The sequence below is a fragment of the Suillus clintonianus genome (assembly GCF_016758775.1).
Source record: "Suillus clintonianus strain FC179 chromosome Unknown DEU56scaffold_94, whole genome shotgun sequence".
Classification (NCBI taxonomy): Eukaryota; Fungi; Basidiomycota; class Agaricomycetes; order Boletales; family Suillaceae; genus Suillus; species Suillus clintonianus.
The window spans coordinates 131,976-144,797 of NW_024539318.1; the positions used below are offsets into that span (position 1 = coordinate 131,976).

The 12,822-nt window shown below is 48.5% G+C and overlaps 6 protein-coding genes across 6 annotated transcripts; 3 read left to right on the forward strand and 3 right to left on the reverse strand.

The window, feature by feature from the left end:
- Positions 1–3,262: 3,262 nt before the first annotated feature.
- On the reverse strand, positions 3,263–3,556 carry DEU56DRAFT_744349 (uncharacterized protein; the record flags this gene model as incomplete). The annotated part of the gene is made up of 1 exon (XM_041349066.1): positions 3,263–3,556. One exon carries the CDS (start codon positions 3,554–3,556, stop codon positions 3,263–3,265), a length of 294 nt encoding a protein of 97 aa, XP_041204234.1.
- Positions 3,557–3,938: 382 nt separating this feature from the next.
- DEU56DRAFT_963321 (uncharacterized protein) lies at positions 3,939–4,763 on the forward strand (the record flags this gene model as incomplete). The annotated part of the gene is made up of 4 exons (XM_041359385.1): positions 3,939–4,121; positions 4,183–4,289; positions 4,342–4,425; positions 4,484–4,763. The coding sequence occupies 4 exons, from the start codon at positions 3,939–3,941 to the stop codon at positions 4,716–4,718; spliced, it is 609 nt and encodes a 202-aa protein (XP_041204235.1). The 3' UTR covers positions 4,719–4,763.
- Positions 4,764–5,230: 467 nt separating this feature from the next.
- DEU56DRAFT_916886 (uncharacterized protein) lies at positions 5,231–6,435 on the forward strand (the record flags this gene model as incomplete). Its single annotated transcript, XM_041357917.1, has 4 exons — positions 5,231–5,350; positions 5,396–5,499; positions 5,549–6,144; positions 6,194–6,435. 4 exons carry the CDS (start codon positions 5,231–5,233, stop codon positions 6,433–6,435), a joined length of 1,062 nt encoding a protein of 353 aa, XP_041204236.1.
- A 1,296-nt stretch (positions 6,436–7,731) lies between these two features.
- DEU56DRAFT_759593 (uncharacterized protein) lies at positions 7,732–9,150 on the reverse strand (the record flags this gene model as incomplete). Its single annotated transcript, XM_041350330.1, has 8 exons — positions 7,732–7,855; positions 7,912–8,057; positions 8,108–8,236; positions 8,292–8,424; positions 8,476–8,669; positions 8,716–8,824; positions 8,876–9,019; positions 9,071–9,150. The coding sequence occupies 8 exons, from the start codon at positions 9,148–9,150 to the stop codon at positions 7,732–7,734; spliced, it is 1,059 nt and encodes a 352-aa protein (XP_041204237.1).
- A 337-nt stretch (positions 9,151–9,487) lies between these two features.
- On the forward strand, positions 9,488–10,064 carry DEU56DRAFT_916888 (uncharacterized protein; the record flags this gene model as incomplete). The annotated part of the gene is made up of 4 exons (XM_041357918.1): positions 9,488–9,549; positions 9,602–9,649; positions 9,700–9,986; positions 10,036–10,064. 4 exons carry the CDS (start codon positions 9,488–9,490, stop codon positions 10,062–10,064), a joined length of 426 nt encoding a protein of 141 aa, XP_041204238.1.
- Positions 10,065–10,641: 577 nt separating this feature from the next.
- Positions 10,642–11,391, reverse strand: DEU56DRAFT_759594 (uncharacterized protein; the record flags this gene model as incomplete). Its single annotated transcript, XM_041350331.1, has 3 exons — positions 10,642–10,793; positions 10,842–11,106; positions 11,155–11,391. The coding sequence occupies 3 exons, from the start codon at positions 11,389–11,391 to the stop codon at positions 10,642–10,644; spliced, it is 654 nt and encodes a 217-aa protein (XP_041204239.1).
- Between the last annotated feature and the right edge of the window lie 1,431 nt (positions 11,392–12,822).

A 12,822-nucleotide genomic window follows, 5' to 3' on the forward strand; every position in this document is an offset into this window, starting at 1 on the left:
CCCATACCTCCTGGCGATGTCGCTGACCAGCACGAGGGTCCCATCCCCAACAATAATCCACCCATACCTCCTGGCGATGTCGCTGATCAGCACGAGGGTCCCATCCCCAACAATAATCCACCCATACCTCCTGGCGATGTCGCCGATCAGCACGAGGGTCCCATCCCCAACAATAACCCACCCATACCTCCTGGCGATATCGCCGATCAGAACGAAGTTCCCATCCCCGACCATAACCCACCCATACCTCCTGGCGATGTCGCCAATCAGCACGAGCCTCCCGTCCCCAACAATGCTCCCGAGGGTGATGGACACCAACAGGAGTATCAGTTTGTCCTGCAACGCCAACCACGACCAAATATTGATGTGGAGGCGCTTGCCCAGATGGCAGTGCTTCCAAAGATGAAGGAGACGATGGAATACATACTCGCACTTAGAAATGCATCCCTGGAAGATCCGATAGCGAAATTGGATGACGCAGCTCTTGAGAGACTTCGCAATCCACCTCGAGAGCCTGTCGTCATAGATAGTCCGAGTATCCGGCACAGCATATCCTCGTACCTCGCATTAGAACATGCATCGCAGGAGGCCTATAATCGGATCCAGAGATCTACCAAGCTCAATTTTGCAGGAGCTGCTGGTGTCGATGAGATCCTAAGTTTCTACAGTGTCGAGAAGATTATTGCGCAATATACCGGTGTTGAATCAATCAAGCACGACATGTGCCCCAAGTCGTGCTTAGCGTTTACGGGTCCTTTTGCAGCTCTCGAATCCTGTCCAATGTGCGATACATCCCGGTGGGATCAAGCAAGACTGCGTGCAACTAACGGACGTACAAAAGTCGCTGCTCAAACGTTTACAACCTTACCGCTAGGGCCACAATTACAGGCCCTTTATCGACACCCTGACAGCGCACAAAATATGCGCTACTTCTACAATCGAGTACGGGAAGTTCTCGCAGGCCTCACGCAAACTGGAGAGATTCCGGTTTTCGATGATATTGCAATGGGACATGATGCTATTGGCGCGGTGCTTGATGGAGATATCAAGGAGAACGATATCGTTCTGATGGTGTCCCTAGATGGTGCCCAACTGTACGAAAGCAAACAATCCGACTGCTGGATGTACATATGGGTCGTCGTCAACCTTTCCCCCGACAAACGATACCGTAAAGCTCACGTCCGCCCTGGCGGTTTCATTCCTGGGCCTAATAAGCCGAAAAATTTAGATTCTTTCCTCGTCGTAGGCCTACATCATCTTGCGGCTCTCCAGAATGAGGGCCTCGTCATATGGGACTCATCTCGTGATGTAACATTCACATCCGACCTTTACCTCATCTTCACGACCGCGGATGGGCCTGGGCTAGTCTACTGGGACGGCATGGTGGGCCATAGCGGGAAAAACGGTTGTCGAGTTTATTGCGGTGTCCTCGGCAGACGCAAACCAGGAGGAACGCACTACTATCCTGCTTTGCTGAAGCCAATGGGTGCGTGTGCACCCGGTAGTAACCACCCTGATATCAGTGTTTTTCGGCTTCCCCCCGGTGGTTCTGAAGAATACGCTGACAACTTACGGCGCCTCATAACTTCCCCGAGTCAACGACAATTGGACATTCGCAAGACCGAGACTGGAATCACAAGACCGCCTCTTATTCTGGGCCTCAAGCCTTCACGCTGCCTCGGTATTCCCCACTGTATGACTACTGATATCATGCATCTCGCAGGTAATCTCAGCGACTTACTTGTTGCTCTCTGGCGCGGGACAATAGATTGTGGCGTCACGGATGACGTGGCCACATGGGATTGGGCCGTACTCCAGGATGCGGATACTTGGAGTGCGCATGGAGAGTCGGTTGCAGCAACAGGTCCATTTCTACCTAGCTCGTTTGACCGCAAACCACGGAACATCGCCGAAAAAATCAACACGGGGTATAAGACATGGGAATTCCAACTCCATACCTTCGGTCTCGGGCCCGCGCTGCTTTATAATGTCCTCCCAGAGCCATACTGGATGAATTACTGCAAGCTCGTTCGGGGCTTTCAGTTAATGTGCCAGCATAGTATTACCGTGCAGCATATCCGAGAAGCCCAAGAACTCTTGTGTACCTGGGAGTATGAATTCGAGCACTTGTATTACAGACGCCGGCAAGATCGCATTCACTTTATCCGCCCCTGCATCCACCAAACCAACCATCTCGTTGCTGAAACCGTGCAGAAAGGTCCTCCTATCTGTTACGCGCAATGGACCATGGAACGGACCATTGGCAACCTCGGGCAAGAGATACGTCAACCAGCTCGCCCTTATGCTAACCTATCCCAAGAGGGTGTTCGACGCTGTCAGGTCAACACCCTTTTATCCATCATGCCAGAGCTTGACGAGCCAGCAAAACTTCTTCCGACGGGTGCAGTAGATCTAGGAGACGGGTTCGCATTATTGCGAAAACGAGACAAGTATACCTTCAGCCCAGTCGGAGGTGCTGCACAAGCCATACTCGATTACCTAGGAGATGGACGCCCGCTTCCTCGTATCAAACGTTGGGCACGACTTCTCCTGCCTAATGGCCAAATCGCACGATCCTTATGGAGAGAGATGTTCAAACCACTCGACCAAACGCGCATGTCACGAAATGTGAAAGTGAGTATCACAGAACATAATATTTGCACATTACTAACACGACATAGCTACAGTACCGTGAACAGGTGCGGTTTGGTGAAGTTTTATACTTTACCAGGCTGTCGGTTCAAGCAGACTTCGACGACGAGCATGACTGGCGCTGGCAGGATGTCGCGGTGGTCCAGTTATTTTCCCTTCCAGACGCAGATCTCCTTCGGCTCTCCTCGCACACCGTTATTTCTTGCTCCAAACTCGAAGAAATCTGCGTAATTGATGCGAAGCAGGTTCTGAGTGTGGTTGCGATGATTCCGCACAATCCAAGGCTACCTGCAGGACTTATGGAGGAGGGAGAACGTTTCTTCATGCTTGAGAAGCCCGGTTTAGATCTTTCGAATGTTGGGATCACGAACAACATTCTTGATGACGACGATGACGGTGCAGATGTAGAATAATGTATTATAACGGTTAACTGTTCCCTAGAATACACTGTATACAAAAAATAAAGTGCTGCTGCGTCGTGGTGCGTCTTCACAATCTATCGCAGCTTCTCTAAGATTGAGTGTGAAGAAACATAACGACGAAAACACTCCCTTGCCGGGCGTCATCACATCAATTTCGACTTCTCGAAAATTGAATGCGAGGACGCTCGTCAAGGGAGGTTAACAATGGAGGGATTGCAGAGAGCAGGAGAGTATACGACCAGAAGCTTTATGCGTTTGCGATTGAATAGAAACTTAAAAAGGACGAGTGACAGAGACCATTCAATTGAATGAATTGCGTGCTTCAGAACACGATAACAATAGAATCTACTACGGTCCGTAAGTTGCTTCGCGATAACAATAAGATCTTCTACGGTGAGTAAGCGCACAGAATCCTGATCATCGGATTGGAGTCTGCGGTAGATTGGTAGCCCATCCGACAAGACATGTTGCTGCGCGACCATAGGTGTATCATCTGCACCCAACGCGGCAAGATCCCATGATACTTTGTTGTAAACTGGAGGATACAGTGCAGCAGAAGAGGTACGCGATGTAAACCATTCGCCCTGTGAGAACCGTCTTCCGAGCGCTGCTCGTCCATTAGAACGGCAAGAATGTACCATGTACATGTGATCTGAAAAGAAAATCCGACCATCGTGTGTTTCAGGGCGCAATCTATTCAATTGAATCACAAACGCTGAAATACTCACCTTGTAGTCTGGAAATCACAATGCTTTCTTCGTACTCACTTGTCCAGTTAACTCCGCCGGAATTTGCCGCAGACTCAACTGGCAAAATTTCGTTAAGTCCAGCCCACCTGTCGCAACAACTGATTCGGCTAGCATTATGTCCTCATCTCATCAACTAGTGCCTGCCGAAAGTTCACCTGCTCAAACTGCGCTTGATCTTATCGACCAACTGGCCAATGTAACATTACACGACAATGTTATTATCTTGGAAGTTGAAAATCTGCTCGACGGTTGGCCTACCTACGAGATCAATTTCACACCGAAAAAACCGGGACCGCTGGTAAATAATTTCAACTACTCCTAGTTCTACTAATACTTGTATGCTAACATTGCCTCTGCAGAAACTCGTCATTCGCCTTCTCGATACCGTGAAACTTGTTAAACTAGAAGACTGTCCAGACAGCGAAGCCGAGGGTTTGTTGCCCGGAAAGCCAAAAGGGCGGGAGAGGTGAGTGTTTTTTATTCCTCCTTCGAGCCTATGTTCACGCACCTTCTCGTAGTACATGTCCTCGATCAGAAACTCAAGGCCAGAGGGACTTGGGAGATCCAGATATTACAATGGTAGACTTGGCGACTTACTCCAGGTAAGTGTTCTGATCATTCTCTCGGCTACTCGACGGCTCGTAACATATTTATATTCAGCGGTCGTGTCAACGCAAAGCCCATTCAGCTCTTGGGTCTTCGAGTTCTCAAAGAACCTCCCGTGCGCAAAGTCCCTGTCTCCTCCAGACGTCCATTCCACGATACAGATTGGCCACCTCGCCGGCCTCGCAAATTGAGACCCATTTCTCCCGATGAGCGCATAACTGAACTTCACACCTTCAGAACCTTCTCTGCCGCTGTTGGTCCATTGCCTCAGACGAAGCATACCATGTAACCCTTGCATCCCATTGTCTCTTTCGTTCGTTGTCGCACAATCACGATACCATCTTGCACCGTCTCTTGCACCGTCTCTTGCACCGTCTCTTGCACCGTCTCTTGCACCGTCTCTTGCACCGTCTCTTGCACTGTCGCACTTTTGCACTTATCAATCACTCCATGTTATTGTACCCTTTCAAGTCGTGTCCTGTTCTCGCATCGCATCTTGCTCACATTCCCCATGTTATTGTACCCTTTCAAGTTGTGTCCTGTTCTCGTATCGCATCTTGCTGGTTATCGCATGTATTGCCCTAAATTTGCACAATAAAATTGCCTCGCTCGCACTCGTTTATCGGAAGCTGTTTCCAGCGGAGTTTAGATCTCACGACATCTGGCTTGTAGTATGTGCGTATTGCTCTGGCTCTTACTTATATCATGTACTCTTCTGCTAGTGGAAGCACCATGGATTTTACTGGGGGGTCTTTATTTCATCCTACGCATAACTCACAATGTCCTCCGCAAAATTTCAATATGCCGCGTTGGGGCCAGGAACTTACACCTTCCCCCCTATCTCCCGGTTCTATGCCATTACCGCCTGACGGAGATCTCTTTACAGATAGTTCTAGAGCGCCGCAACCTCATTTTCAACAGGTATGTTGGCTTGCCGTGATTTTTGTGCTGATAAAAACATTTTAGGGTGCATATATGCACGAAATTCAGCAGTTCCAGGCCTTGCGTGAAAAGTATAGGGCCTTGGAGCTGCAAATTGCAAAGGTTACGGCAGAACGCGACACCATCTCGTATGTACATTCATTATTCGTACTATTTTAACTAACTTACGCTTGATAGGGCTGCATATCAATATCTTGCCAGCGCTGTTCGTTTACCGCTCAATGACCCACTCCAATTTGACCCTGCGTCCATCTCAACACCAGCAAGCACTACGCAACGTCCAAAACCAGACACCCACCCCAATATCCGGTTCTGGAACAAGGCCGACTACTTCGAGTGGTTAGAATCGGCTGAAGCGGACAATGCTGTTGGCCGCGGTAAGCTTGCATTCCTGGAGGACGAGAACGGTGATCCGATCTCAGAAACTACGATTGACGCCATTCGAAAGGCCCTACGTGCAGCATGGTCCGAACTTCTCAGTCGCAAGCTCGCACCTTTGACTTGGGGAAAGCTGACTGCGTCAGGTGGCCAGTTGGTGAATACCTTGATGGAAAATGCCTTCCCTTTGTTCAAGTTTGCCAATAATGGGTGGAAGCTCGACTATCTCGCTACAATGTCTTATTCGTCTTGGCGCAGGCATCACATGGACGACCATGGCAATCCGCTATCTGCTGGCGACACCGGTGATGATGGCGACAACACTTCAAAAGGCAAGAAAAGAAAGCAGCGCATGAAATCTGAAGCCTTCGAAGTCCTTGAAAAGAAAATCAAAGGTTCGTCTTACTTTATAGATTGACTGATACTGATGTTACCTTGTTTTAGTTGATCATGATGTGCGGGAGAGTATTGTACTGCCGCTGACTCCACCACCATCTTCTACTTCATCCCCACCTCTGCTCCCAGTTCAGCCGTTCTCTCCGACTGGTGCTCCACTGTCTACTCTGCAAACCCAAGATCCAATCGCCGTAACGGATCAGGAACCTCTCGACGACATCCCGAACATACTACCCGAGCCTCTCTCCGCACCAAAACCCGTCAAAATTATGATTGTCAATCCGCTGTGAGTTACACACCATCATCAGGTAAACGACCCGAAAATGATAAATCATTAGAAGGCTTTATCTGATCTAAAATATGCACAATAATCATCACATTTGTACCCCTCATGAGCAAGCTTTGAATACTTGGACTTAGTTGGATAGAAACCGTCAAATGCACAACCGTGACAGCTTAGTCACAATCACTTGCCAGCTTGTCACCGAAATTGCACATATTGCAACACCCATCAGACGTGGCAATACAATATTAAGTTGTTGAGACCAACCGCCGTCGCCTACTCGAGAACCAGCTGCAATATACTATAATTCTGCCCTACCTTGGTGGTGGCATGTAGCCTTTGACTGCTTTTACTTCCTCCGCAATCTCTGAACTAATGACAGTGTCAGATAATCTTTTATATGGTTGGACTGTGTTGGACCATAACTGCCAATGGTCCAACGGTGCCAAGTGTATTCAACGCAGTATCGAGCTCTGCCGACGAGGTTGCCTTATGCAAGCAGAGCTTGTCATTGTACTCTCGACAAGAACCCCCTCGGTGTCGACCTTAGGTATGCGGTTGCAATTCCTGCTTGCATTGCTCCGACCTACCAAGTGCACAATCTGGGCGACGAATGGCAGTGGATTACCATCTTCCCCAACCTCGACGAGGTCCGATAAGTGTATGCACGATGAGATTTGAATTTTATACACCCCAACATATAAATTAATGACAGTGTGAGTTAAACTATTATATGGTTGGATTGTGTTGGACTATAACGGACGATAGTCCAATGGTGCCGGGTGTATCCAACGCAGTATCGAGCTCTGCCGACGTGGTTGCCTTATGCAGGCAGAGCTTGTCATTGTATTCTCAACAAGAACCCCCTTGGCGTCGACCTTAGGTATGTGGTTGTGATCCCTGATTGAGATACGACAAACGTACACGAAAATAGTTCCTTGTTGCATGTTCCCCATTCTCTCTCTAAATGCTGCAATCTTCCAAAGCCAGACATTTTTGGATGGGGACCTCTTTTATTCCCATGGTGCGGAGACATGGCAGCGTAGTGCTATCCGTCGGATAGCCGCTGAGCTGTGGTCATCATATGCAATGCAATCGAGTCTATTTTTCTCCGCAAACACACTCTAAAGGGCGTTTCTAGATAAAATCTTACAACATGTTGCATTGTGCCGGTGCGTTTATATTGGTCAGGTGATTTCTTCCGTCGGCATTTCGTGGAAGAATGGTCCTTATTGACACAAAGCAAAAGCAGACCATCATTAGATTGCAATACTATTTACTACAGACAGACGAGTATATTAATCTACGAAGAGATATTATGGAGGTTTGTAGCTTGTCTGAGGGCCATTCGTTTTTGTCGTATCTTGGATAAGGCGCTGTTGGCGCTGATAGGTCTCTTGGCAGCAGAGGATGTAGGAAAAACTTGGCTGAAGAAGCGATAATGTATCAGCCTTGGCGACGTGGTGAAGGATGTTGAACATACCGATTCCACCAAGTAAGCAGCTCGTCAACTTCCTTAGATTCCTCAGGGTCTTCTAAGAGGTCAAGGAGGCTATGGTAGAAAGTCTCAGAGTCCGTGGTCGTGTCGGTTCGCGAGAACACTGAAGATGAGCTTAAGGCGAATCGCACCTTCACTCGTACGTCAACACTACACCACAAAAGTATCATCATCAACGAACTTGAGTTGCGATATAGGCTATGGAGGCCATGGTGACACAATTCATGCCGTGGAGGCGAGCATTGCCGGATCGCGTGGCTTTGGGCTCTCTGTCGACTGAGCTTGGAGAGGTGAAAACGTGCTTGTAGGCCTGTTGGAACACGATGAAGTAAACGAGCGAGGTGATCTCACAAGTGCGCACTCACACATACTAGCAAGCGGCTCCTAAGAAGACCGGACCATGGGTCCTCATGATCATAAACATAGTGGGCATACAAAAATATGGGCCATTGATCCCCACAGACCGACATTTCACCACTGCGAAGATCCTCTTTAATCCTGTTAAATAAGAATAAGTGCAATATTCAAGGGCAGCAAACCGGAGCATACTGAGGATCACTCCAATCCAGCCCAGCAGGACAGAGGAGAGATCCAGTGAGCTTGTGGTTGAATCCGCGGTCAATTTTGGAGTTTCTGTGTAAAGGAGGCTGTATCGCTTCTCCTTTCGGGGAAATCCAATCTAACACCGCAGACTTCAACGTTTTTGTGTCGTCGCCTCTGGCACCTGCGGCTCCCTTACCAATCTGCAAATTATGAGCGCAAAATCTGGCCACATAGGTAATGATGTACCAGCTCCCCAACGTGAAGGATTTCCTCATCGGATCCATCCTTCAATCGGTCCAGAAGGCCGGGGTAGGAGTCCAAGAGTTGCTCAAAAACGCGATGTTCTCGCCGCTCTCTATCAAGTACGTCAGCCAACAAGCGAATACAAATTGCGTATGTCTCTTACTCGGCAGAGAAGTCTTCCAACGGGGTATCTTCCATTTGCTCCAGTCTTAATATACCATTGGTGAGCAAGGAAGGATAGTTGCAGAGCGCGAACACCGTTCGACCAAAGTGGCGCCCGTGGGATACGAGCGGATCGGATAGGGAGCTGGTGGACAGGATGAGCGTACAAAAATTGTGGTCAATATAGACAACTTACGCTCTTTTGCGAGGCCCCATTTGGAGGGCGGACGAGCCGCGTTTGGCCGGAATACTGGAAGTGGTGTCGTGGGTGGTCATGGAAGTTGGGAAGAAAGGGTAGCACCGGCGTCGCAGATACTGTAAGTCGCTTTTATCCCTAGCATTACGCTATATGATATCTCAGGGAAACTTGGTAGCCAGAGTGGGCACTGAACTTAACTGGTGGGCAGGGCAGTAGGCATGGTACGTAACCGGTGGCCAGAGCCGTGGGTCAAACGGTGGCCAAGGTGAATATCCGTCGACCTTGAGCCGAAGGCGAGCTACAATTCGATGGCTAGATTAAAGTGTGACATAAGTACCCACCGTAGGCATATAGCTCCACTGACCTTGCATCGTCTTGTGGCAGCTCGCCATTTTACATCTGCCTAGGTCCAATATGCCGTGTCCCTCATGTCAGGCCTTCGAGCTACAAGGACGTAGTATCAACTTAAACCTGCGGTAAACCTATCGCACCTACCCGGAGGCGGGACACGCTGATGCCTTTGCTTAGGATCGAGTTAGTGGGCCACGCTGATGAAGGTGACCAGGAACTCACCAGGTAAAATCAGTCAATATTATCAATCGTTCTTGAAGTTTATTATAGGTTAGCGAGGATGTTGAAGATAACAAATCAGCAAGGAACGATAAGGCTTCCCTTCTACTTCTGCCAACACAAAAACACGAAGATGGCGAGGTGGACTCCATTGTCAGGCTGAAAGAGCGCCTGCAGATGGCAGAGATGGGCTGCGAAACGCTGCGAAATCTGTACCAAATTTACAGACTTCGCTGGTTAGAGGAAAATTACCGGGCAAGGATGATGGAGAAATACGTACCGAGTGGAATCAGTACTTGTTCTCCTCATCAGATTGCATGGGACGCCCCTTCTCCAACTCAAAGTATGTCGGACGCGGGTGGCCTTGGGGATAAACTGACTGTATCACCCAGGCGAATACGAACTTGAGGTTGATGGCTGAGAGTATACTGTAAATGTATGTATCAATGTGATGGAATTGATGATGAACCTATTTTCTCACGGTCTACCGTTGGATGATGCAGGTTTAGCATTGCGAGCTCTAAGGTTTCAAGAAGGCCATGATCGCGTATGGGCGTCGAGATACATGTGGTCGAGAATATATATCAAACATATAGCAGCTGGAATACAGAAACACGACACGAATTAATCAAGAAATGATTGAGATGTGCGAACTCGCTGTGGAGTAATAACATCGAGGAAGAAAATACTAAGGGGTGTCATATTGCCTAGGGAATTGGGTATGCTTAATAGGTATTACTAGCTAGCTAGTAAGATGCATGTGCGGAAATGTGATCCGCGGCAGCGATACGAATTTGATTTTCAAGCTTTGCCACTCTTAGAAACTGGAGTGAACGCAAAGTCTATTGTGATTACACCAAAATAACACTGTTCTACATGATCGATACAGTAGCTAGTAATGTTCGATACAAAGGCAATAAATCAAGAAGGTTAGGGTCCAGCGGGATGGCCAAAAATATTGTCATGCACTAAAGATGTTGATCTCAGCCTGGTCTAACTCATGGCACCCAAACGTCGATATCATCATAGTCTTCGCTGCCCGAGCCATCACTGTCGTCATCCTCGTCTTCATCGTCCTCGTGATCCTGGATAAGGTCTACTTCCTCAGGTAGACATCGTGGAACAATCGGATCTGGGGACGTTGAGAAACCTACAAGGACGTCAACGATTGAAGGGAGCACAATCAGCCTATGCTTACTATTGTCACAGAAGCTGCACACATGAGAATTTTCAAAGGCCATCATGTAGAGCTCCATCTCAGCTTGGGCGCGGCATAGCTTTGCCCGCAAGATGAGCAAATCCAGACCAAGGTTACGCAGATGAGCGTTGTTACGCCTAGTGGCAAGGGATGTCACCATCAACTCCGCCTGCATGGTCAGTTCTGCTTGGAACGCCTGGAAAAATTTTTCTTGGACATCGGAAGTGACCCATGTACTTGACAGGGAAAATGGGGAGCCAATACACTGTAGAAAGGCAGTGAGAGCAGCCGAGTGGACTATCACAGTACTGACCTTCAAACTGACGGATATTGGTCTTCCTGCGTGCGAGGCCGATTGACCAAAGACTGAAAAGGTAGAGCCGTCCGAACTTGAACGGAACGTTTTCTCAATCAAAGGTTCTGAAATGGAAGAGGCAGTGGGTATTGTTCCTCCTTTAGCCAAGCTACACACGTCTCTCGTGTTGCTATTAAACACGGCTAAAGGCGCACAAGGTAAAGGTATGTAGTTTGCAGGTGTAACTGTTTCCATCGTGCTTGGCCTGATGGGATGCTTGGTTCGAGCTCCAAATCGTGCTACAAATAGCAAGTGGGTTCAGACCACACAGCCGCACTTAAATTTGAATAAGCTCACACATCCAGTGTTGTTCCAAGTAGTGATCTGCACGGGTAACCCCCGGGTATCCAGGGGCTAACCCCTACCCCTACCCGCCAAAACCCCTACCCATGACAAGGGGTACGGGTATCGGGGGGTACCGCGGGTATGCACGGGTACACGAATGCTCGCGGGTACGTCAAGGGTAAAATCAAATTTGAGCAGAAAATCGAGTATAGTACTGACAAAATGTAAACTACTAGTCTATCATTATACCTTGATGTCATCCCATCCATCCTCCATTACTTGGTCATCACCCTCGACATCAGCCATGGTTGCAACAGCCTTGACGTCGTCGTCCTTGACAAGGCCCAACAACGACCAGGATCCCACACAGAGTAGCGCGCGTGTTGATTGAGCCGATAGACGATTACGCACATGGGAGAGAACGAGACGGCCGCGGCTAAAAATGCGTTCAACATCGACAGACGTAGCTACAATGTGTGTGAATATATCAGTAGTTATTAGCACGTACAAAAAAAAAACTTACCAGGGATTGTAAGATAATCCAGGGCCATACGAGAGAGACGGGGGAATGTATGACGGCGCTCGTGCCACCAGAGCAGAGCATCATCGACATCTTCAATATCGGTTGCAAGGTAGGCATCGAGTTCGTTCTGCACGATGTGCCGCTGGGGCTTAGCGAGTGCGGGCAAGCTGTCAAAAATATTCTCAAAGTCTCCCTGGGGACCAGTCAGTCAGTAAACAGTATTCGAGTGTGCTCACGTACCTGGTGAGCACTGGCAGAGTCAGCGACGTCATCCAGGGCTCCGTCAGAAGTGATTCCGTGAGATCGACGACGATAAGATGTTGTGTACTGGCTGCGAACTAGAGCCTCGGCCGTAGCAATCCACTCCGCCTGCCATCCTGCCTGCTTGAAGTACTGGAGTTTGTGGTGAGGGTGGAGAACTGTAGCACATAATTAGTTAGTTAACTCAAATGAATGAAAAAAAAACATACCCATGGCAATACGGTAAACGTTTGACGAGTCTGTAAGTGAATAATAGCGGTTGAGGGTTTTTTTTTGCAAGTGCGAGGGCAGTGCGGATGGCTGGCTGAAGAGGGCCTTGTTGATGATGCAGTTGGTGAAGGTGGTGTCGATATGGTCCATCGCCGGTATAACCATAGCGAGGTTTGGCGTTGAACGAGAGAAAAAACAGTGTTGCATGCTTGAGAATCTTACAATGATACATCATTTTGATTAGTCAGCAAACCAGCGGTGCTCAACATTCAGAACACTCACCTTCAAAACATCACGCAATTCCTTGCCAATGTCCATCTTCATCATCTATCATATTCTCCCAATCC